The sequence below is a fragment of the Heptranchias perlo genome, chromosome 19 (genome assembly GCF_035084215.1).
Source record: "Heptranchias perlo isolate sHepPer1 chromosome 19, sHepPer1.hap1, whole genome shotgun sequence".
NCBI lineage: Eukaryota > Metazoa > Chordata > Chondrichthyes > Hexanchiformes > Hexanchidae > Heptranchias > Heptranchias perlo.
The window spans coordinates 9976433-10001597 of record NC_090343.1 but is presented as its reverse complement, the minus strand read 5'-3'; the positions used below and the strand labels follow the sequence as shown (position 1 = coordinate 10001597).

The window sequence follows — 25165 nt, the reverse complement described above, 5'->3', positions numbered from 1 at the left end:
CACTCTCAAGGCTCAAGCATGAAGACTGGCCACTTGTGCAAGTAGCAGAGAGCTGCCACTGTCTGTGGAGCCATACCACAACCTGCGTCAATGCTTTAGGGAGGGGGCATTGAACCATGGATATTTACCCTAGAAGGTTTTGGTAAATTGATGCCCCCTTATTTTTAAACAAATTATTCTAATGGGTGTCATAAATTGAGCCAGTAATGAGGAGCTTGGCTAAGAATGACCCTATGACAGCAGTCAGTGGAACAGTCTATTGAAAGTGGGGAGAGGAACATACCTTTGATAATAAAACTGAGTGTTAAGTATTGTAGGCTTGAAATCCTAATATGTTATTTTTGGTGCATTATTTATCAGAAATGTATTTCTTTAAAACTGTCGGTGTAAAAAGACTGTGTGGTGTGGTACTGAACTACACAGATCAGGGAGGTCTTGGGTTTGATCTAAGTTAGCTAATCGCAGCCATCATCACTGATAGATGTGGTGCAATTGGCTCCCGTTTCTGGACAAGGATAAAACAGCCAGGATTCCTACTCCAGATTAGGCTCTCTGAGAGACAGATAACACTAGAATAAGAAATAGTACAGTATTAGATGGGATCAGACTAAGAACGAATACAAGAAGGTCTGAGATAGGTTTACAGTGCATGTGTGTAAATGCATGAAGCGTAGTAAACAATGTTGGTGAGCTGCAGGCGCAATTAGCCACATGGGAATATGATGTGGCTCAAAAAAGGGCAGGATTGGGTACTAAATATTCCTGGATACAAGGTGTTCAGGAAAGAAAGAAAGGAGGGGGAGTGGAAGTATTGATTAAGGAGAATATTACACTGCTGGAGAGAGAGGATGCCCTGGAGGGGTCAAGGACAGAATCTATTTGGTTAGAGTTAAGAAACAATAGAAGTCAAATTACACTACTGGGGGTATTCTATAGGCCACCAACTAGTGGAAAGGCTATAGAGGAGCAAATGTGCAGGGAAATTACAGAGATGTGCAAGAACCATAAAGTAGTGATAATGGGGGACATCAACTATCCAAATTTAGACTGGGATAGTAATAGTGTAAGGGGCAAAGAGGGGGAGGAATTTTTGAAGTGTGTTCAAGAGAATTTTCTTGACCAGTACATTTCCGGCCCAACGAGGAAGGAGGCATTGCTGGATCTGATTCTGGGAAATGAGGTGGGCCAAGTGGAGCAAGTGTCAGTGGGGGAACATTTAGGGAACAGCGATCATAGTATCATAAGGTTTAGATTAGCTATAGAAAAGGACAAGGACCACTCTAAAGCAAAAATACTCAATTGGAGGAGGGCCAATTTCAATAGGATGAGAACTGATCTGGCCTGGGTAAATTGGAATCAAAGATTGGCAGGCAAAACTGTAATTAAACAATGGGCAGCCTTTAAAGAGAAGATGGATCAGGTACAGTCTAGATACATTCCCACGAGGGAGAAAGGTAGGGCAACTAAAACCAGAGCTCCCTGGATGACAAAAAAGATAGTAAGATGAAGCAGAAAAAAGGGGTGTATGACAGATGTCAGATTGATAATACAAGTGAGAACCAGGCTGAATATAGAAAGTTCAGAGGGGAAGCGAAAAAGGAAATAAGAGGGACAAAGAGAGAGTATGAGAATAGACTGGCGGCCAACATAAAAAGGAATCCAGAAGTCTTCCATAGGCACGTAAACAGTAAACGGATAGTAAGAGGAGGGGTGGGACCAAAAAGCAGATCTACCCATGAAGGCAGAGGGCATGGCATTACTGGATGGGCCAAAAATTGACAGAGGAGGTACTGGAAAGGCTCGCTGTACTTAAAGTAGATAAGTCACCTGGTCCAGATGGGATGCATCCTAGGTAATTGAGGGAAGTAAGGGTGGAAATTGCAGAGGTACTGGCCATAATCTTCCAATCATCCTTAGATACGGGGTGGTGCCAGAGTACTGGAGAATTGCTATTGTTACACCCTTGTTCAAAAAAGCGTGTAAGGATAAACCCAGCAACTATAGGCCAGTCAGTTTAACCTTGGTATTGGGAAAACTTGTAGAAACAATAATCCAGGACAAAATTAACAATCACTTGGACAAGTGTGGATTGATTACGGAAAGCCAGCACGGATTTGTTAAAGGCAAATCGTGTTTAACCAACTTGATTGAGTTTTTTGATGAGGTAACAGAGAGGGTCGATGAGGGCATTGCGGTTGACACTGTGTATATGGACTTCTAAAAGGTGTTTAATAAATGCCGCATAATAGACTTGTCATCAAAGTTGAAGCCCATGGAGTAAAGGGGGCAGCGGCAGCAGGGATACGAAAATGGCTAAGAAATAGGAAACAGAGAGTAGTGGTGAACGGTTGGGGGAGGTGTACAGTGGTGTTCCCCAGGGGTCGACACTAGGACTACTGCTTTTTTTGATACATATTAATGACTTGGACTTGGGTGTACAGGGCACAATTTCAAAATTTGAAGATGACACAAAACTTGGAATGGTAGTGAACAGTGAGGAGGATAGTGATGGACTTCAAGAGGATATAGACAGGCTGGTGGAATGGGCGGACACATGGCAGATTAAATTCAATGCAGAAAAGTGTGAAGTGATACATTTCGTTAGGAAGAACGAGGAGAGGCAATATAAACTAAAGGGTACAATTTTAAAAGGGGTGCAGGAACCGAGAGATCTGGGGATATATGCGCACAAATCGTTGAAGGTGACAGGGCAGGTTGAGAAAGCGGTTAAGAAAGCATATGGGATCGTGTTCTTTATAAATAGAGGTATAGAGTACAAAAGCAAGGAAGTTATAATGAACCTTTATAAAACACTGGTTCAGCCACAACTGGAGTGTTGTGTCCAGTTCTGGGCACCGCACTTTAGGAAAGATGTGAAGGCCTTAGACGGTGCAGAAGAGATTTACTAGAATGATTCCAGGGATGAGGGATAGACTGGAGAAGCTGGGGTTGAGAGGAGATCTGATCGAGGTATTCAAAATCATGAAGGGGCTAGACAAAGAAAAACTGTTCCTATTGGCGGAAGGGTCAAGAACCAGAGGACGTAGATTTAAGGTAATTGGCAAAAGAACCAAAGGCGACATGAGAAACTTTTTTACACAGCGAATGGTTATGATCTGGAATGCACTGCCTGAGGTTGTGGTGGAGGCTTTCAAGAGGGAATTGGATAAGTACTTGAAAGGAAAAAATTTACAGGGCTGCAGGGATAGGGCTGGGGAGTGGGAATAGCTGGATTGCTCTTGTAGAGAGCCAGTATGGACTTGACAGGCCGAATGGCCTCCTTCCATGTTGTAACCATTCTATGAGATTACTATTCAGTGACTCCTAGGAAGTGTGCATGTCTGGGCATTGGCTGAAGACAGCATCAGACTAGGCTGTGACGTGACATTTTCCCCTCTTTTTTTTTCTCTTTCCCCCCCCCCCCCCCCCCCCCCCACCGCCCATGGTCAAACAACCTGCTGAGATCTGCTGACATTGCCAAAGCTCATACATAAGCAATGACCGATTTGGCAAGCTACCAGTATCTGGGGCTGATAAAGCTGTACTTTGGCATTTTCAGGCGAAGAGAAAAATTGAAACAAAAATCTTCAGTTGTGTGGGCTGGGAATTTATACCTGAAGCATAAATTAACCCTGTAACATGAGGTCTCTCGGGCATTCGTTGAAAAGCGATACACATAAAGAGAGCTTTCTTTTCTGTTCCAGCCACAGTTCCTGAATCTGTTCACTGTGCTCACCTGCTTGATTCACTTGTGACTGGATTCCAGCCTAAGAGCTCGTTCCCCACATGGTCTATTCCCTGAATTTGGTCTCATCTGGACAGTTAAACATTAGCTCTCCTCTTATCTTCCGGGAGGGCACCACATCTTGCTGTAGTTGGGAAGTAAGAACAAGCACTAAATGGTATTGTTAACTTACTGAAGAACAGAAGAAAGTGAATTGTTTTTTTTTAACAGTGACCATAAAGCTAATGCTTGGTACTGGCTGTCAAACTAAAATTCCTCTGAGTAGGCTGAAAGTGGAATATTTGCTTTGGTGTTTGGGAGGGATGGGAACTCAGCCCATCTTGGCTTCATGGCTGAAGCACAACATGGGAACGCAATGAGCTTTAGTGGACAAATTAAAGATTCCATAGGAGACTGAATACAGTTGATGCTAGTCTTTAAGCAAATGTTCCAGTGGGTGATGACACTGAAGCTTCCTATGCATTGAAATGGATGTCTTGACTGCAGAGAATAAGAGACCTTTTAAATGCAGGTTTCTGTGGAAATAACGAGGAGCGAGTGCTTTGCATTGAAAATACTTGCCCCTAAGTAGCACAGTTACACTGCCTTTGTGCTCCATTGTGTTGGACCACTGAGTTTCCAGGATGTAAGGGGAGTGGGGGGGGCGTGGTTTGGGGAAATCACATCTAGTGGTTCCCCACATGGTGTATTCCCCATCTGCCTGCTAAATTGGTAGTCTGGTGGTTGGTGTAACTGTCACACTGGTATACTGTTAGTTGGTGCATTGGGAGTTACTCTCCTGAGGTTGAGGTTAAGCCATGTTTCTGGGCAGATTGAAGGAAGCTTTGCTCTGTATCTAACTGCTACACCTGACCTAGGAGTCCAGCGGGTGCTCACTAGTAGGAAATTGCTTTGTCTAATTGTCCATCACCTTGAAGAGCAACAACGTTCTTTCTTATTAATAGTTTAGAGAAAAAGGGCAAATAAGGAACGGTTTGAAATGCATCAAAGTATATATGTTCATATATTTTTTTTAATCTTACCACAGAAACACTATGTAATGGTGAACCTGCACAGTCCTGCTTTCTTGGCGTATCTGCTCAAGTATGCAGTCATGTTTTTGGGTTGCCTCCTGGTCAGCTTATGCTTGTCGTTTTTCTTGCTGAGTTCGTGGAGTTTCATTCCCTCTACCTATGGCTTCATGTGAGTTTTTAATCAAAGCATACATCTAAAAAAAAAATGTCAGTTGCTGTCCAAACTTGGGGCTTTTTTTTAAAAAAGAGGAGGGTGTCATGCTGTGGGAGCTGCTGTCTAAAGGTGAAAAGGAAACGGAACAGAATGAAATTTTGTTTCAGATTAATGCTTTTAAGAATCAAAATCTCTTTGCACATTTCTATGTCCATGCACTTTTACTGTTGGGTAACCTGTGCAAAGATAATTGGAATAAAGTGGCACTTCTCCAAACCCCCCCCCCACCCAAATTCTCCCTTTGAAATTCTCTCTCTGATAGCCTCACCCAAATGGCTATTTTTCATAGCTGAGCCTGGACAGTACAGTGAATGTCAGCAGGCTATTTAACGAAGGACACCAACGTATCCTCACCTGAGATAGGCAAGGAAATTATACGCACCCACACCCACCCACCCCCCCCCCCCCCCCTTCATTATATATTCCAATGCTTCGGGCAAGGAAAGAACTTGCATTTATATGGCGCTTTTTGCATCCTCAGGATGTCCCAACACACATCACAGCCAATGAATTATTTTTGAAGTGTAGTCACTGTTGTTATATTGGTAAACAAGGCAGCCAATTTGTGCAGGACCAGGTTCCACAAACAGCGTATGAATAAATAACCAAATAATCTGTTTTTGATGGTGTTGGCTGAGGGAGAAATGTTGACCAGGACAAGAAGGGATCTCCCTGCTTCTCCTTGAATAGGGCCATGGGATCTTTCATGTTCCACTTGAACAAGCAGCCGTATCTAATCTCATCTGAACTAAGCACCTCTGTCAATACGGCATTCCCTTAATACTGCACTGAAGTGTTAGTCTAGATTATGAGCTCAAGCTCAATTAAATGTGCAATTGTAGACTTAGCTAAGCAATTTCATTGATAAACTAATACTAAAAACTCAGCCGCATGCTGATTGAAGTGACAGGGTACGTGAGGTCTAGACAATTAGGAAACCCTACACATTGTGAGAAAAAATGATCTAAATGGGTCCTGTATGTGGCATTATGCTAAGGTGAGCTAAACAGGCCAAAGAGCTATTCCTCATTACAGTCTTCCTATAATCTACTCCCGTTAAGCGAAACTCGAAAGACTCCCAAATGTGTACTGCATGGTATAGATTTTGTGAAGAAATTTCAAACCCGATTTTTTTTTTTGCTAAATCCTTTCCTTTGTTCCAGTCTTTCTGTTCCAGATCTTACGCCAAACATAGGTCTTTTCTGGTACTTCTTTGCTGAGATGTTCGAGCACTTCCGCCTGTTTTTTGTGTGCGTGTTTCAAATCAACGTGTTCTTCTACACTCTTCCATTGTCCGTGAAATTAAGGTGAGAATTTTTTTTAGCGCCTTTTACAATGTGTTCTCTATTTTTATGTTTCTTTATTTAATTTTCTCCCCGCTCCATGAGCTGTTGCCGGGGTAATGTTCTGTAGTTGTTAGCATCCCTCTGGTATCTCACCCAAGCTGCCGTTAGCCTAGGACCATGACTGTCGGCAAGCTATTCAGCTGTGGGAGCATTAGAGCTGAGCCCAGTCCTTTCCTTGCCCAATATCCCCACATGCACTTTCCATTAGGTTACTGCATAGCCATTAGGAGCAGACAACCAGTCCTTCTCCCTACCCTGGGACCTGAGGTCAATTGCATGCCACTGCCCCAGCCTCAGCTGAGATCAGCTAACTCACCATTGACCAGGGGTCGAATCTAAGACCTTCCTGGTCATTGTGACTTAGCTACTCGTTGGTAAATCCTGCCGAGTCATTGACGGGGCCTAATTTAAGATTCAGGAGCGTTTAAGCCTTGTGTTTTCTACCTGTTGATTTTACACTAGCATGGATAGCATGTTTACTTAGAATATATTTGCTCCTGAACATTGTAAAGTGCAACATGGAAAATGCAGGCGGAAAAGCTTATTGGTGTGCACTTGTGTTCTGCCATGCCTGGGTGGGTGCAGGCGCACTCCTCCTGCACGTTCCCATATCAATGAGTTCCTGGCCCAATAAAGCTCACTATCCAGTGGAAGCACTTACCCGGTGGACAAATAGGAGGCTGAGGCAACCCTGTCGCACTGGCACATAACTCCTAATGGCACTGATCGATGCTGTGAGTGTATGTGAGTACAGATAGTCTTTTGCATGAGTGGAAGAATACAGAGCAGCATTGGCAGAGGTCCAGGTGCGAGTTGTTTGCCTTCTGTCTGAACTGAGTCGTGGTGAATGTGGTACAGGGAGAACCTAAAAATGATTTACATTAAATATAAAAAGCAAATGGCTCACATCCAGTTCACATCTGTTGTGCATAGTTTTGGGTGAGTAATAATACTGACGAGCAGAATTGTAGAAGTATTTGGAGTATTATTTATCTTGGATCACCAAGCCAGGGGATCTGGCCCAGGGAGAGTACAATATAAAGCGTTTTCTTTTTTAAAAAAAATAGTTTTGGTGTTTAAAATTCTAAAATTATATCTCTTATATTGCATTTACACTGGAACATAGGAGCAGGAGTAGGCCATTCAGCCCTTCGTGCCTGCTCTGCCATTTGATAAGATCATGGCTGATCTGTGATCTAACTCCATATACCTGCCTTTGGCTCATATCCCTTAATACCTTTGGTTGCCAAAAAAGCTGCCTATCTCAGATTTAAATTTAGCAAAACTTACAATGAATGGTTCTGCTGATGGCCTAAATCTCCATGTTCCTCATATTATTTGTTCTGTTGATGAAAGAAATACTTAATATGAAAGGCAGAGAACAGCCTAGTAAAAACCCTTGTTGTAAATTAAGGGTTCTTTATAGTATACAGCATTAAATTTTAATAATGGATCAATTAGCTTCCAGATTTGTGAAGTATGCTATTAGCAATTGAGCAGTTTATATTCAGTATTGACTGTACAGTGTGCGAGTTGTTAGCTTGGTTATTTGTTGGCCTATATGCAGTTTTCCTTCTTAATAACTTGGTTGCGATTGATATGATGCTACTCTTTATTCCTTTTGCAGAGATCATCCCATGTTTTTCATGTTCATTCAGATTGCAATCATTGCAATTTTTAAGTCTTACCCTACCGTAGGGGATGTAGCGCTGTATATGGCATTCCTGCCCATGTGGAATCACCTTTACAGATGTAAGTACAAAATCGATGGAGCATATCTGGCACTAACAACATGATTTTAGATTTTTCTTCAATGTTCTCTTTTCCTCTGCTGAAGGAGCAGACCTCTGCTGGGAAATAGTAGCAGCCCTGCCAATACCTCACCCTTATAACCATTTTTCCTGCACGAGAGTTGATGGTGAATTGAGGGGCTGTTTGACCTTGGGAAGCATCACAGCGGAGTCTGAGCCTCTCCCCACCCCGACGTCCACACACTTGCACCTTCCAGCAGAGATCACTCATAGCAATCAGGAGAAGGAATCCTGGGTCATTTTTGCCATCCCTCACCCATGGGCACTCTGAGCAACTGTTAAATGAATGGGGATACGGGAGTGTAGTAGTTATGTTACTGGACTAGTTGTCCAGAGGTCTGGAATTAATAGTCCAGAGCTGTCCTTACCCGGTCTAGCCTATATGTGACTCCAGTCCCACACCAACATGGTTGACTCTTAACTGAAGTGGCCTAGCAAGCCACTCAGTTGGCCCACTACCGCCTTCTCAGGGCAACTAGGGATGGGCTAAAAATGCCAATCTTGCCAGCAACTTTTAAGTCCCAAGAATGAATCCTTTCTTTAAATCTATGCCCCCTGGTTATTGACCCCCTGGTTATTGACCTCTCTGCTAAGGGAAATAGGTCCTTCCTATCCAATCTATCTAGGCCCCTCATAATTTTAAATCACCCTCAGCCTCCTCCATTCCAAAGAGAACAACCCCAGCCTATCCAATCTTTCCTCATAGCTAAAATTCTCCAGTCCAGGTAACATCCTTGTAAATCTCCTCTGTACCCTCTCTAGTGCAATTACATCCTTCCTGTAATTTGGTGACCAGGACTGTACACCGTACTCAAGCTGTGGCCAAACCAGTATTTTATACAGTTCCGGCATAACCTCCCTGCTCTTATATTCTATGTCTCGGCTAATAAAGGAAAGTATTCCATATGCCATCTTAACCACCTTTTCTACCTGTCCTGCTACCTTCAGGATCTGTGGACATGCAATCCAAGGTCCCTCACTTCCTCTACACCTTTCAGTATCACAGTATCCTCCCATTTATTGTGTGCTCCCTTGCCTTGTTTGCCCTCCCCAAATGCATTACCTCACACTTCTCCGGATTGAATTCCATTTGCCACTTTTCTGCCCATCTGACCAGTCTGTTGATATCTTCCTGCAATCCACAGCTTTCCTCCTCACTATCAACCACACGGCCAATTTTTGTATCATCTGCAAACTTCTTAATCATGTCCCCTACATTTAAGTCCAAATCATTAATATATATCACAAAAAGCAAGGGACCTATTACTGAGCCCTGCAGAACCCCACAGAATCTGCTGTGAAGAGCAATAATAGTTTTGCTATCTTCTCTGCCTGAACCAAACCTCTTGGGTGCTCAGCACTCCTTGAACATAAGAAAAAGTAACAGAAGTAGGCCAAACGGCACCTCGAGCCTGCTCCAGCATTCAATAAGATCATGGCTGATCTTCTACCTCAACTCCACTTTCCCGCCCTATCCCCATATCCTTTGATTGATTCCTTTAGTGTCCAAATATCCATTTTAGGAAGGATGTCAAGGCCTTAGAGAGGGTGTAGAAGAGATTTACTAGAATGGTGCCAGGGATGAGGGACTGCAGTTATCTGGAGAAGCTGGGGTTGTTCTCCTTAGAACTGAGAAGGTTATGGGGAGATTTGATAGAGGTATTCAAAATCATGAATGGTTTTGATGAGAGTAAATAAGGAGGAACTGTTTCCAGTGGCAGAAGGGTCGGTACCAGAGGACACAGATTTAAGGTGATCAGCAAAAGAGCCGGAGGTGACATGAGGAAACATTTTTTTACGCATTGAGTTGTTATGATCTGGAATACACTGCCTGAAAGGGCGGTGGAAGCAGATTCAATAGTAACTTTCAAAAGGGAATTGGATAAATACTTGAAGGAAAAAAATTTGAAGGACTATGGAGAAAGAGCAGGGGAATGGGACTAATTGGATAGCTCTTTCAAAGAGCCGGCACAGGCACGATGGGCCGAATGACCTCGTGCTGTACCGACTATACATTGATCTCAGTCTTGAATATTCTCAACGACTGAGCATCCACAGCCCTCTGGGATAGAGAATTCCAAAGATTCACAACCCTCTGAGTGAAAAATGTTTTCCTCATCTCGGTCCTAAATGGCCAACCCCTTATCTTGAGACTATGGCCCCTAGATCTAGACTTCAGCATGGGGAAAGCGCCTCTCAGCATCTACCCTGTCAAGCCCTCTAAGAATTTTATACCTGGAAACCCTCTAGCGATCTACTGCATCAAGCCAGAGTCTTATCTACTAAGCCACTAGGGGAAAACAGGTGGTTTTCCTGATCAATAAATGTGGCATACTGCTCTCTCAGTGCTCCAACAGGCTTGTGTAACAGAGTTCGGACATCTGATAACGTTCCTGAACTCATCTGAAGTCTGGTGAAAGCATTGAGTAGCGGCCTACCAAATCCTCTTTTACTTCCCACAATGGTTGCAAAAGAAAAATCGAAATGAGGCTATGCCTCTCTTACTGGCAGTTACAGAGCAGCAGAGGCTGGGTGAAGATCGTCCTACCTGACCCCTTGCACCAATGCATGGGCTCAGAATTTACCAAAAATGTGCCGGATTAAGGTGGCCAAATTAATTTGTGTTTGTATTTTTCAGTCCTTCGGAACATCTTTGTGGTGTCCTGCATGTTGATCTCTTCATCGGTGCTGTTCCCCGTTCTGTGGCATCTTTGGATTTATGCTGGGAGTGCAAATTCTAACTTCTACTATGCCATTACCTTGGCTTTCAATGTTGGACAGGTTTGTGTAATTAAACTATCAAGAGTGTCTGGAGATGACACTCCAGCTACGTGGACTACTGTTGGAGCAGAAGACCTGACTGGATGAATGGGGGCAGTAGGTTGTTATGGACAATCGCCCATTAGTGATGCCACTAGATGGAATTTCATAAGGTCAAAGGAGGGGAAGTTGTATACACAATGTCCATTAGTTTGCCTCTAATCAGCAATTCTAAACCATAAAATGGGGCAAGAGGTGACTGTGCAAAGCCACTAAGTGTACATGTACCTTCTTTTAGCATTTGACATTGTGGGGTATTTCAGTAGAATAAATTTCCCCTTTTTAAAAGAATTTACTCCTTAAACCAAGGGTCTGTGCTTGTGTATCTCTGTACAGACGTGGTCACGATTTTAGTCTGCTTAACAGTGGCTAAGCAATCTTTCCCTTCCTCCCCCATCCCTCAGGAGGAAAAATTGGAGGCCTGCAAGTGCACCTAAAATGGTACGCCAGTATATTAGTGGAGTTCCCATGGTATAGGAACATAGGAACAGGAGTAGGCCATTCAGCCTCTCGTGCCTGCTCCGCCATTTGATAAGATCATGGCTGATCTGTGATCTAGCTCCATATACCTGCCTTTGGCCCATATCCCTTAATACCTTCGGTTGCCAAAAAGCTATCTATCTCACATTTAAATTTAGCAATTGAGCTAGCATCAATTGCCGTTTGCGGAAGAGAGTTCCAAACTTCTACCACCCTTTGTGTGTAGAAATGTTTTCTAATCTCACTCCTGAAAGGTCTGGCTCTAATTTTTAGACTGTGCCCCCTACTTCTAAAATCCCCAATCAGCGGAAATAGTTTCTCTCTATCCACCCTATCTGTTCCCCTTAATATCTTATAAACTTCGATCATATCACCCCTTAACCTTCTAAACTCTAGAGAATACAACCCCAATTTGTGTAATCTCTCCTCGTAACTTAACCCTTGAAGTCCGGGTATCATTCTAGTAAACCTACGCTGCACTCCGTCCAAGGCCAATATGTCCTTCCAAAGGTGCGGTGCCCAGAACTGCTCACAGTACTCCAGATGCAGTCTAACCAGGGTTTTGTATAGCTGCAGCATAACTTCTGCCCCCTTGTACTCTAGTCCACTAGATATAAAGGCCAGCATTCCATTAGCCTTATTGATTATTTTCTGCACCTGTTCATGACACTTCAATGATCTATGTACCTGAACCCCTAAGTCCCTTTGGACATCCACTGTTTTTAACTTTTTACCATTTAGAAAGTACCCTGTTCTATCCTTTTTTGATCCAAAGTGGATGACCTCACATTTGTCTACATTGAATTCCATTTGCCAGTTTTGCCCATTCACCTAATCTATCAATATCGCTTTGTAATTTTATGTTTTCATCTACACTGCTTACAATGCCACCAATCTTTGTGTCATCGGCAAACTTAGATATGAGACTTTCTGTGCCTTCATCTAAGTCGTTAGTAAATATTGTGAATAATTGAGGCCCCAAGACACATCCCTGCGGGACTCCACTAGTCACATCCTGCCAATGTGAGTACTTAGCCATTATCCCTACTCTCTGTTGCCTTTCGCTCAGCCAATTTCCTAACCAAGTCCGTACTTTTCCCTCGATTCCATGGGCTTCTATCTTAGCTAACAGTCTCTTAAGTTGCTGACCAAGTCGGATGATTCGTTACTTTATTCGGGCCAAGTTATATAGAATGTAGTATTCTGCTGTTAAGGTGAAGCTGCACCTCTTTAAGGCCACAAAGTATAATAGAAAGAAAGACCATGCATTTCTATAGCACCTTTCACATCTCGGGCTGTCCCAAAACACTTTACCACCAATGAATTACTTTTGAAGTGTAGCCATCATTATAATGCAGGAAACGCAGCAGCCAATTTGTGCACAGCCAGGTCCCACAAACAGCAATGTGATAAATGACCAGATAATCTATTTTAGTGGTGTTGGTTGAGAGATAAATATTGGCCAGGACACCGGGGAGATCTCCTGTATCCTCTAATTGATCTGAGGAGGACACAGCAATTACAACTTTTAAGATACAGCTGCACTTTAGCATATTGTGCATTGCGTGGTATAATGCTCCTGACCTTATAAAACAGTGTATCCCCTTAACCTGACATGTGCAGCACCCCAGGACATATCATCTGTTTTAAAAATCAACAGGTAATGGTCACAGACTTTGAGTAGTAAGGCACGATTTGAATCACTTATATAATCATAAGGGCAATAGATTGTTGCAGGAGTTCTTGACTAGTCCATATGTGCATGCTACATCACCTATTTTCATTTGTTAGCAACATAGTTTGAGTCATCCTTATCTAACATTGGTGTATGTGTTGTGATGACTGGTAATGTCTACTATCCCTCCACAGATCCTGTTGGTTTCTGATTACTTCTATGCCTACATTCGGAGAGAGTACCATCTCGTCGAGGGACTTCATTTGAAATCCCAGGATGGGAGAGAGGCCCACATCGTTCTTAAATAAGGGACCAATTACTGCCGTGTATTAACATTAAAATCCCAACACGATCCTGTTTTATTTTGTAGGAAAAGTACTGTTGCTAAGGACATCTTTAACTGATATGCAGTGTCTCTTATTGTGGTACACCAATGGATTGCAGGATTCAATCACTTAAATGTATTTCTTTTTATGGAGCTCGAAGCACCAGGAGGACAAGAGTTTAAGTTCAAAGTGCTGTCAACTTAAAAAGTTTTAGAACTCAGTAAATTTTTTTTTAAAAAAGTTAGTCCTTAATTTTCTTTTCTGGTTTCTAGCTGGTAAGAGTCATATTGCACTGGAGCTGTACTAGCCTGGGAATTCAGGTGCTCATGGCTCAATGTTCATATTTATATATGCCTCCTGTTTCTCTCTTCCCTCTGCAGCCCTTAGCTGGGTGGTGGGTGACTAAAGACGAGGGCTCCTATGGAATACTGGTTAAGGCCAGATGGGTTTCTCTTCCCCGCTGTATTCTAATACGAGGTATATTATAGTGGCTCCCACTACCATGGGGGCTCAGCAGTACCTGTCTTAACGGCTACGTTACATAAGTGTCGGACTAAAGGCTGTCCTTTCTGATGGGTTCACGTGGTGTGTGTCAGCTATTCATCTTACTCGGGAGACTTGACCTCACTTCTGAGAAGTGGAGTGGTCTTGCTGCCTGAAATCTAAAAATAGGTGGGGGAGTATGTGATAAATGGGCTAAAATATTATTGTCAAGTCTAAATCATTAACTGAATGTACAATACATCCTTTTCCTTATAAACTTCTGTTATAACACTCTCTGCTATACACCCCAAAATGATTGTAAGATTCTGTTTATAAAGCTAATCAAAGCCTTTGGCTTCTGAAATTTTCAGTTTACATTTTATCCTGTGTTATGGAATATTTCCCACTGTATCTGCGCACCTCATTCTAATGAACAAAATGCTTTGGTCATGAGGACGATATAATGAGCGTGGAGGGCATTGCACTCGTTCTCAAAGATTAAGTTCAAAAAGATATGGATTGTATTATACACTTTATTGGGGACTGTTTATAAAGAGTGTAGTGTATGCTTTCTCTCACTTCCCACACCCATGTTATAAGAAAAGTTTTTCTCTTCACCCAAGGCATATGATGAGGAGAGATCAATTATAAGGAATGTAATACGGAGTGGGTGTACACCAAAACCACATATTTGCTTTCCTTGTATAAGTAAATTCCTGACATTGGCACATTCACCAGTAGCTCCTTCCTTCAATTGACTCTTGCATTTGATTTTATGTGTAATGAATAATTGTTTATCATAAACGGGATTGGGTGGTGTAGGGGGGCTTAGGATACTGCTCTTTCACCTCAACACCTGGATTTGAATCAAGGATACTACCCTTTGCATTTGAATCTAGCCCACATTAATAGGATAAAATTAATCTTTCTCTGGGTGTAAGAGCTCCAAGTGAAATGATGATGGGGACATCTCAATTCAGTTCTTCAACAAGAACTTGCATTTATATAGCGCCTTTAACGTAATAAAACGTCCCACGGCACTTACGGGAGTTTAATCAGACAAAAATTGACACCGAGCCAAAGGAGGAAACACTAGGACAGGTGAACAAACGCTTAGTCAAAGAGGTAGGTTTTAAGCAGTGTCAGTAATTCATTCCTTCACTTCCCATTCATTTGAAAGATCTTCTTGAGATAAGTTACAAAATGGAAGGGAGTAAATGTTTTAATTTGCATTATTCAAGATGAAGCAACAGAAGATTGTGTCTGTGGCAACTGCTGATGTGGTAAATCTTAGTCGCCCTTAACCAAGATGAGAGCGGAATAATGTTACTGTTGAAAACGCACAGGTTTGAAGAACAGATTTCCTGGGATGGGTGCCCCAGTGGCCCAGTGAATTAATGCACCACCTGGTGGTGGTGTGAGCTTTACAGTTCAGGAGGATCCCAAGTCCAGTCCTTAGTCTGCGCTGAGTTAACCTATCTCAGCTGGGACTGTGATAGAGATGCTAGTATAGCCCTCAATAACCATGGGCGGGAGAGGAGGAGGAGGAGGGGGGGGGGGGGGTGCGGGGGAAAAATCTGCCAGGGTTCCCACTCCTGACCTCTACCCAGTGATCCCTGCTGGAAGGGGGATGTGGGTGTGTGTCAGGATCAGGCATCTTTGAATAGCCTGCCAACGCTGTTAAATGCAAAGAATGGGCATCTGTACAAGATACCCACAGTCTTATGGTGCCTGAGGATTCTTTCCTTTGCAGGGGTCAATGCCGTCAGGAGAGAAAGGGAGAACAAATTGGGGGAGGGGGCGGGATATATTTTCTGGATAGAAAAAAATTAAAAGCATGCTGCCTGTATCTCAAGTACTAGTGATTTGCAGTTGATGGAAACATAGTGAGGCTTTAAATATGCCGCTGATCATCAAGGCACTTTTATATTGATAGTATGCAATCAGCAGCAGGAGATTTGGTACTCTTTCTGCTGACAGCACATCATAACAAAGGAAATTAACTCTGCTTTCAATGGCGTCTGGGGCAGGGGGCTCTGACTTCTGGGTCTGGAGAGTGGCATTTGGAGGCAGTGCAAAGTGTGGGATATTCTGTTGGTCCTTTAATAGGGGCTAACAGCATGCTGGTACAATTTTTTTTAAAAAGGGGTTGAGAGCGTTCAGAAGGGGCTACTCTTAGTTGTGCTATCATCAATGTAAAAATAGTCATTAGTTGCAGGTAGAGCACCCAGAGGACTGAGCTCCACTTAAAGGAACGGTGAATTTTACTGTTGTATGCTCGTTCTTCAAGGGTAATTTTTTTTAATATACTGGATCCTGTTGCTCCCTCTAGACCCTCTGGAATGACCACGGTGATAGTGAACCACTGTTCTACAAACTTACAACTGTAGTCTGTTTAATAATAAAAACAGAAAACGCTGGAAACGTTCAGCAGGTCAGGCTGCATCTGTGGAGAGAGAAACACAGATGTAGCCTGTTCATTTCTACCCAGATTCAAAACAGCAATACTGCTTGGCTTGAAATTAAAATTTTTGAAGAAAACAATATTTGGTACATTGATCATAGTATTGGTGGTACTGCCACCAACACTAATTAAGGACAGCAGGTCCTATTAAGGTTTAGTCGCAGTAATTTTTACACAAACAATAGAGAAAGCAGTGGGTCGTAAATAATTGTGCTGAATAGATCACCTACTTTGTGTCTGCAGATCATTTTATTTGTCACATTTCAAGTGAAGTTCTTCATATAAATGTTGAAATGGTTTTGTGCCTAACTTTACGAAATTTGTGAATTCCGTCACTGCTGTACATTTACTGCAGTTCTTCATAACTACTGAAAATTAAGCTCAATGACAGCAAAAATTATTTGTTTTTTGTAACACTTTTTTATGACTTTTCATAACATTTTATCTTGGTTCGACGCACTGTATAAATGTAGATGTGCAAAATTTGTTGGGTTGAATTGATGGTTTCAGCTTATGTTGGGGAGGGAGGAAGACACGAGAGAGTTTTCAGTAGTTTTTTCTTTCTGTATGGTCAGTGCCCCCTGTGGCCAAGGAGTCAGAACAGTTATCTCGGAGTGCCAAGAGTCACTTTCAGATTTCAAAATGTTTAACAAACAAAAGAATGGTCATAGAATCTTACAGCACAGGAGGAGGCCATTCGGCCCATCATGCCTGTGCCAGCTCTTTGAAAGAGCTATCCAATTAGTCCTACTCCCCTCTTCCCATAGCCCTGCAATTTTCTTCCCTTCAAGTATTTATCCAATTCCCTTTTGAAAGTTACTATTGAATCTACTTCCACCATCCTTTCAGGCAGCGTGTTCCAGATCATAATAACTTACTGAGTAAAAAAAATTTCTCCTCATCTCACCTCTGGCTCTTTCACCAATTACCTTAAATCTATGTCCTCTGGTTACTGACCCTTCTGCCACTGGGAACAGTTCTCAATAAATATGAGCTTACCTCGACGCCAAAATACACTAAGTCAAAGGATCGGGGTGTAAAAGTGCTGTTTTACTCATTGCTGCATGGGGGAGGAATGTGGGTGACAGACAGATACTTGCTGTTGGCCCATCCTCCAAAAATGGACAGGGATCAAGATTTTTTTTGTTAAACTTATGAATTGCTCCCTTCCCTAAACAATGCATTAGTGACGCAAGCTGTTGGAGTGGCTGCAATATTACGTGGTTGAGATTTAACAGGCATTCATAAAGGGATAAAGCAGTTGAAAAAGTTTGAACGCACTAGAGCAAATTGTTACTTTTTGGTAACACAACTGGAAGTTACACAGGTAATAAATAATCTGTCTGTTGTATAAATAAAGCTGTGTTAATGGAACCTCTTGAGTGTTGCTTACTGGGCTGTTGGATATTGGCTTCTGTTTATGTGCATTTTCAACTCCAACTTAATTTGGACAGTTTTCTGAGTCCACACCACAAAACTGACCTTAATCTAGCCTTAATTGGCTCTAAATTGTCTGCTATAGTCAGGCTTTACGGTTAGTATTTTGATTTTGTCAAGGAAATGCAGTTTTAAGCAAACTTCATTCTAACCTACGCCAGACCTTGTATGTGATACTAATACTGGGTTCACAAAGTGGGCAAATGTTCCATTCATTAGTTTCTATGTTCAAATAAGATAATTGCATTTATGGGGGAGTCACTTGGGAATGCTGACCTTTTGAAGAACTTCTTTCAAACCAGTGACCTCACCCTCCTGCCCCAAGCTTCAGAAAGTTGTATATGTAATATAGCCTCCATCTGGACACAGCTCCCCCACCGCCCTCCCAATGACCAGCAGCAACGACCAATCAGTGCATTGAAAATCTAAGTTCCATTGTAGTTTAACTGTCTTTAAACATGCACTGTACTTCCAAACTCCCAAACAAAGTTAACAAGTTTAGTGTGGATTTGAGATGTATCTCAAATGTCATATATACATTGCAGAGAAATATTACAGGAAGGCTCCTTGTAACTGCTTTCTTGAAAAGGTATCTTGATAGCAAGAATGGACAAGCTCAGTTACTCCGGCTTAAGGACACCAAGTACAATGCCTTCAATGAAGCATTCTTCCAGCTCTGGTTTAGGTGAGGAATTGGTTGGAAACAGGGATTGCTTGCAGAGATACCCCTTCAAAGATACACCAGCTATGCAATGATTTGCACTGACTTGGGGTTTGGGGAAATGGGCTCAATCCACCTTTTTCACCATCTCGGGGTCATATGTAGATCTGGGGGTAGATTGACACTGACGTGTCGGTGACTGACCACACTGAATTTAGGTTATTGCACCTGATGAAGCAGATGTCTCTTGTGCTCACTTTGGCAGCACATATTCATGGAATGATGCAGAGAAAGCAGCTACCTCTGAAGTGGCCTGGATCACAGACTTGATTGTGAGCAGAGGAATTAGGAAAGTACAGCTTCGCGCAGCGATACCCTACTTTGATCAGTGCAGAAGCAGAAGAACGATGTATTAGGAATCTCCTGAAGGAGTCCACTGGGCCAATGGTTTCAGTCAATACTGCCTTCTACTAGTGGATATCTCGCTTTGTCGGGTTTGCCATATTTACAGCTCCTGTATTACAGCTATTTGCTTTGATAATAGAATAATTGTGTGGTGCTTCAAAGGCTGTTGAAGAGGATTGAAAATGCATGGAAGATGATGTTAGATGGGTGCAAGGACAAGAATAACCAGGCAGGCCTGGTGAGGTGATGACCAACTCCCCTACTGGCTGACCCCCTTCTCAGGTTGAACAATAGCTTTGTAAGTCCCAAAATTGTAACAATTGCTGGTAGCACCTGATTGTCGACATGGTGGAAGAAGCTGATTGTGCGACAGCTGAGAAAATTGGCCTGGGTTCACACTTCTATTCACTATCCAGTTCTAAGTGTGTGAGTGGAGACACCGGGGGAGAAGATCAGGCTTGCCTGTTATGCCCCCATCAGTTGAATTGGGTGCCAACACTCACTGTCTTAGCTCAGACATTAAAATGGTTATTTGGATGTAGTACTTCATGGTGTCTAATTCCAGTGCAACCCAACAAGGAATCGTGGCCTTCAGGAGAAAAAAAAGACTGGTTGGAAAAAATTGAAAAGGTGGCTTCGATTCTGAGGGTCTTGTATCACGAATGCATGATCACGATGCTCCTAACTAATGTTTGTAAACAATTTTACAACACCAAGTTATAGTCCAGCAATTTTATTTTAAATTCACAAGCTTTCGGAGGCTTCCTCCTTCGTCAGGTAAATGTTCAGGAGCTCCTTGAAGCCTACGCATTTATACTTCACAGAACAATACATGGTGTTTACAGACTGCCCCTGCAACTGCCCGTTGCCAAGGCAATCACCGTGTTCAGACGGAGAGGTGTCACCTGCAGAATCCCCGAATACACATTCAACAAAAAAACAAACAGGAAAAAAAAAGAGAGAGAGGCAGAAACATCCGGAAGGCAGAGAAAGCCAGCAAATGACCCATTATATTAAAAACAGATAACATTTGTTCGCTGGTGGGGTAACGTGTAGCGTGACATGCACCCAAGATCCCGGTTGAGGCCGTCCTCATGGGTGCGGAACTTGGCTATCAATTTCTGCTCGACGATTTTGCGTTGTCGTGTGTCTCGAAGGCCGCCTTGGAGTACGCTTACCCGAAGGTCGGTGGATGAATGTCCATGACTGCTGAAGTGTTCCCCGACTGGGAGGGAACCCTCCTGTTTGGCGATTGTTGCGCGGTGTCCGTTCATCCGTTGTCGCAGCGTCTGCATGGTCTCGCCAATGTACCATGCTCTGGGGCATCCTTTCCTGCAACGTATGAGGTAGACAACGTTGGCCGAGTCACAGGAGTATGAACCATGCACCTGGTGGGTGGTGTCCTCTCGTGTGATGGTGGTATCTGTGTCGATGATCTGGCATGTCTTGCAGAGGTTTCTGCCTCTCTCTGTTTTTTTTTCCTGTTTGTTTTTTTGTTGAATGTGTATTCGGGGGTTCTGCAGGTGACACCTCTCCGTCTGAACACGGTGATTGCCTTGGCAACGGGCAGTTGCAGGGGCAGTCTGTAAACACCATGCATTGTTCTGTGAAGTATAAATGCGTAGGCTTCAAGGAGCTCCTGAACATTTACCTGACGAAGGAGGAAGCCTCCGAAAGCTTGTGAATTTAAAATAAAATTGCTGGACTATAACTTGGTGTTGTAAAATTGTTTACAATTGTCAACCCCAGTCCATCACCGGCATCTCCACATCCTAACTAATGTAGCATCCATTTCAGTCTTTAGAATACAATCTTAATGTACTATGTTTGAGGTATCTCCACTCAGTCTCAATAAAAGTGTTTTTATCATTACACCTTCATTAAATGCTCTTTAGACTGATTCCTTTTTTTAAAAAAAAGTTTCTAACAATTTTAAGATATTTATCTCTCCACTGAGTGATTTCACTCAAACCCACCCTGTCAAAATCATTTGGCTAACGTCTCCCTTTTATAATTGGAAAAGGAAAGCAGGGGACACTCAATGCAGGTGTAGGTAGTGCAACTCCAAGTGCAATTACATTAAAAGTCTGTGCAGACATTTATCCCCATGATTTTCCACTTGCATTTTGACCTGTTCAAAAAGACCAGTGCTAAATATTCCATCCAGTCATCGTGAGTTGGTGGAAAACCAATGTTCCAGTTTTGATATACCTGTTCTTGTGACCTCAAACAAAATCAGGTCCACCAATGATTCTCTCTCTGCCAATGTATAGCTATGGTTTCTGCTCTCAGTTCTTCTGACATGCAATTTTCTGTGATTCTCCCTCTCTATTTCTGTCCCTCTGACTTGATTCCCCCCTCCCCCCTGTCTCAATGTATATTTCTGGTTCCCTCTCGCTGTCCCTGTGTGTATCTGTCAGGTGTCTGCTTTGGCTCAGTGGTAGTACTCGACTCTAAGTGTTGGTTCAAGCCCACTCCAGAGACTTCAGCATATAATCTAAGATGACACTTCAGTGCAGTACTGAGGGAGTCCTGCACAGTTGGAGGTGGACTCTTTCGGATGAGACGCTATGCCGAGGTCCCATATGCCCTCTCAGTTGGATCCCGTGGCATTATTTGAAGAGCGAGTGAGTGTTGCTGGTGTCCTGGCCAATATTGATTCCTCAACCAATATCACTAAAACTGATTAACTGGTCATTTATCTCATTGCTGTTTGTAGGCTCTTACTGAGAACAAAATTGGCTGCCGCGTAACAATGACTGCATTTCAAAACAACAACTTGCGTTTATATAATGTCCCAAGGCATTTCACGGCAGCATAATCAGACAAAAATTGACATTGAGCCAAAAAAGGAGTCATTAGGACAGGTGACCAAATGCTTTGTCAAAGAGGGAGGTTTTAAGCAGCGTCTTAAAAAAGCAGAGGTGGAGAAGCAAAGACGTGAGGGGAGAGAATTACAGATCTTCGGACCTAGACAGCTGATGGCACGGCCGCTAACGGGTAGGTCAAAGGAAGTGGGGGATGCACAAGAGGCCAGAGTTGGAGGAACGCAGAGTTCTCGGAGGGCTGTAGGGCTGGAGGAGGTTCCAGAGATAGGATTTGAACACGAGGGTGAGAATTTTAAAACCGAGGGACTGGGAGCCAATGTAAGTCAGCAAGCACAGGGGTGATGGGTGAACAGGACTTGATATGAGTTAAAATACGGGCAGCAGAGTTTTGGATGAGCTCAAGTTTATGGAGGTCGGAAGATGGGAGGCCAGCTAAGAGAGCGTTAGAATAGTTGAGCCTGGAGGTGACAAAAGCACGGACGAGAGTTTCAGCAGCAGACAGGCTGAGGCAGGGGCGGAGATGGGCGATATTATGGAGGTGGAAGTAGGCTGCATTCATTGGCTGTAAAGTGCTTTGGGAAGTCCTGAGGTCATGAAAGGTACTATATAAATACAAGTTCTTTCTACCTGTGGTTCTGCCTTGTGTATCTCAGTGGTTCCACGTGTATTACTGATTCTCTGCTCATGTGTATTGATAGTTTCTCTTTTGTCCCTGTGTTTTCTTTATCACTATTCCTGTGTGTGTTTTCTTTCTGTCCCTGTGTTTATATTTTCTCTCTCTATCAGTGTATGTTTTCTTTCTCTGTCCTGTGTATCTCAGGTTTTCTTTCTCTATCAATAGTTCACTCTCTTGTCTATATGTATCTGTGATACTTTCCTTATTTCTGTGTCTGCATTCTCCATCTATCCAATAGATTGTAAGGTTTTTTAAATTGAATCCCCACAAAAGCAAAAAGCTTTGTGTATAGCATCTCTGCACAGCACAACTGACAGGAACAGAATAACGCAAGGTTGACTTAAGCAATTAGTGCCATTGGTACTTTGGAAGGCAAAAAGGTCAGTGTCAGGTCAAGCTGTGCAAGGATTTGCTTGGCTCAGTTGGTAGCACTCTTGCCTCTGAGTGAGAAGGTTGTTGGTTCAAGTCCCATGCCAGACTGACACTACAGTGCAATTTGGAGAGCATGCTCTTTTTCTGACAAGATGTTAAACTGTTTCAGGTGGATGTAAAAGATCCTCTCTGTAAGCACTAGTCAAAGAACAATAAAAAAAAATTCTCCTGCCCAATGTGCCTCCTGAAAGCCATCAACAACTTGCCTTTTATCTCATTACTGTTCATGGGTTCTTGCTGTGTGCAAATTTGACTGCTGTGACTATACTTCAAAAGTGTCTAATTAGATGTGAAGCACTGTGGGACATTTTGATGCAGGTTCTTTCTTTAAAGATGAGGTTCCATACATTGGGGTAGATTACACTGCTGAGCAGTTTGTAATTAACAGACTAGCATAGACGGCTCAATGAGATAAACTTCATCCAATTTAAACCAGGAGCAATACTAATACTATAATCTGATAGACCGAAGTGATTAAACTGTGGATGAGGTTATCTTTGAGAGAGTGCATCAACACTTTGAAAACTCCTTTCTTCATTTACCAGCATTTAAAATGTTCTTGTTATTTCTCATTTGCAAATTGTTGATATCAGACAATATTTTCATCCGCTGACAACCAACCTAAAAGACCTTCCCTTTTGTTCTTTCCTTCCCCCCCTTTTCCCCCATTCCCTTTTTCCCCCCGTGGCTCTGTACTTGTTTATACACTGTTAAATCGCTAACTTTGTCCAGTTCTGAGGAAAGATCATCGACCTGAAACATGAACTTTCTTTCACTCTCCACAGATGCTGACTGACCTGCTGAGTGTTTCCAGCATTTTCTGTTTTAATTTCAGATTTCCAGCATCCGCAGTATTTTGCTTTTGTAACCTATTAAGGTGGCGGCACGAAGGAATGAGCATGCCTTGCATATACCCAGGAGCCGCTGAACCTAACCAAAAATGTTGCAACATGAATCCTCCTCCCACCACCTCCACCCTTAAATTGATCAGCTTGATTTGGCAATCTCAATCCTATCATGTTCCTTGCAAATTACTAGCTAAGTGCAGAGATGGCAGCAGAACCCTAGAAACTTTCAATGGCTCACAGTCAGCACCACTTCTAACCCACTGGCTAGCAGTGGAGCGTCTTTTAAGCTCGGCAATGCCTCTCTGCTCTGCACACAAGGGTAAAACTGCTTCTGTTGCCCATTTATGGAGCTGGGTTTCAACCTAGAGAGGATTCGCAGGTGAGCAACAAAGATAATTCCAGGGATCAGGAATTTAAAATATTTGGAAAAGGTTAAGGAAGTTGGGCTTGTTTTCTTTGGAAGAGAAATTTTAAGGCATCCTATTTGAGGTTTTCAAGAGCATGAAGCAAATTGGCAAATTTTTCACTGTAGTGAAGTTAGAAATTTGGAAGCAAGAAGGGAAGTCTGATGGAATATTTTCACCAAAAACACAAGACACTGGTAATAAATTACCAGGAAAGGCCATTGAAATGGATGCAGTAAATAGACTCAAAAGCCAATTCAGGTCCATTTCTAAATAGAGAAGGGATTGGAGTTGAGAAGAGTGATTCCACAATCCAGCATTTCCAGTGGGGTGAGGTGTACACAGAGCACACAACCTGATTTCCTGAGCTGCACTCCCTGCAAGCAATGAATCACTCCTATAGTGAGAACGCAGGTAGGTGGGGTTGATTACTGTATGTACAAGAGATGCTTTTGCATGAAACGGGCTTTTCTTGTTCCTAAAACTTTTAATCGAAGAAAAATATGTCAATTGTTCTGTTAATTTGCTCCTCATGCTACCTCCTCCTCTCCTGAAGATCCTTACAGTTCTATAGACATCAACTGCCCTCAAGTATCTTGGCTTAAGAGCCATGCTTCATGAGCTAACCTCAATGGTAAACGTTGAGAGGAACTTTGACGACATGGGTCACGCGAGTTGAGCACAATTCACCCTCTCCTGAGCTCTTCCAGCATGAGTCGGTAGATACAAATCAGGAGCAGGAACCCTGGCCGATTTTCCCCTCCTTAACCAACAATAGCCAACCCCCACCAGAGATCATCTAACTGGGCAGCGACTGGAGGTCAAACTTGGGTCCTTACTGGACGGTATGGTTCAGCTACTCACTCTCTTACCCAGCTGAACCATCGGGGGGAAGCCCAGTTCTCAAAGGTTGGCCTGGGTTTTATAGTTCACAAATCTAGAAAAGTTAGTTCAAGACAAACCAAATGTTCAAAATACAAATGGATTAAGGAGACGTGGGCCTGTTTAAATCATAATTTTTTTGTATTGGACTTTTTTTTTTGTAAATTATGTAGTTTTGTTCAAAAAGAAGAAATAAAAATCAACAATTATGAGAA

General features: G+C 42.7%; 1 protein-coding gene across 1 annotated transcript in view; it reads left to right on the top strand.

Annotated features, from left to right (window-relative positions):
* The window catches only part of pigu (phosphatidylinositol glycan anchor biosynthesis, class U), a 29053-nt gene extending 11302 nt beyond the window's left edge, over positions 1-17751 (top strand). The window contains exons 8-12 of the mRNA XM_068000286.1: positions 4773-4927; positions 6136-6279; positions 7946-8070; positions 10768-10910; positions 13299-17751. Coding sequence (XP_067856387.1) covers positions 4773-4927; positions 6136-6279; positions 7946-8070; positions 10768-10910; positions 13299-13412 — 681 coding nt within the window. The 3' untranslated portion in view covers positions 13413-17751. The remainder of the gene's footprint in view (positions 1-4772; positions 4928-6135; positions 6280-7945; positions 8071-10767; positions 10911-13298) is intronic.
* The last annotated feature ends 7414 nt before the right edge of the window (positions 17752-25165 follow it).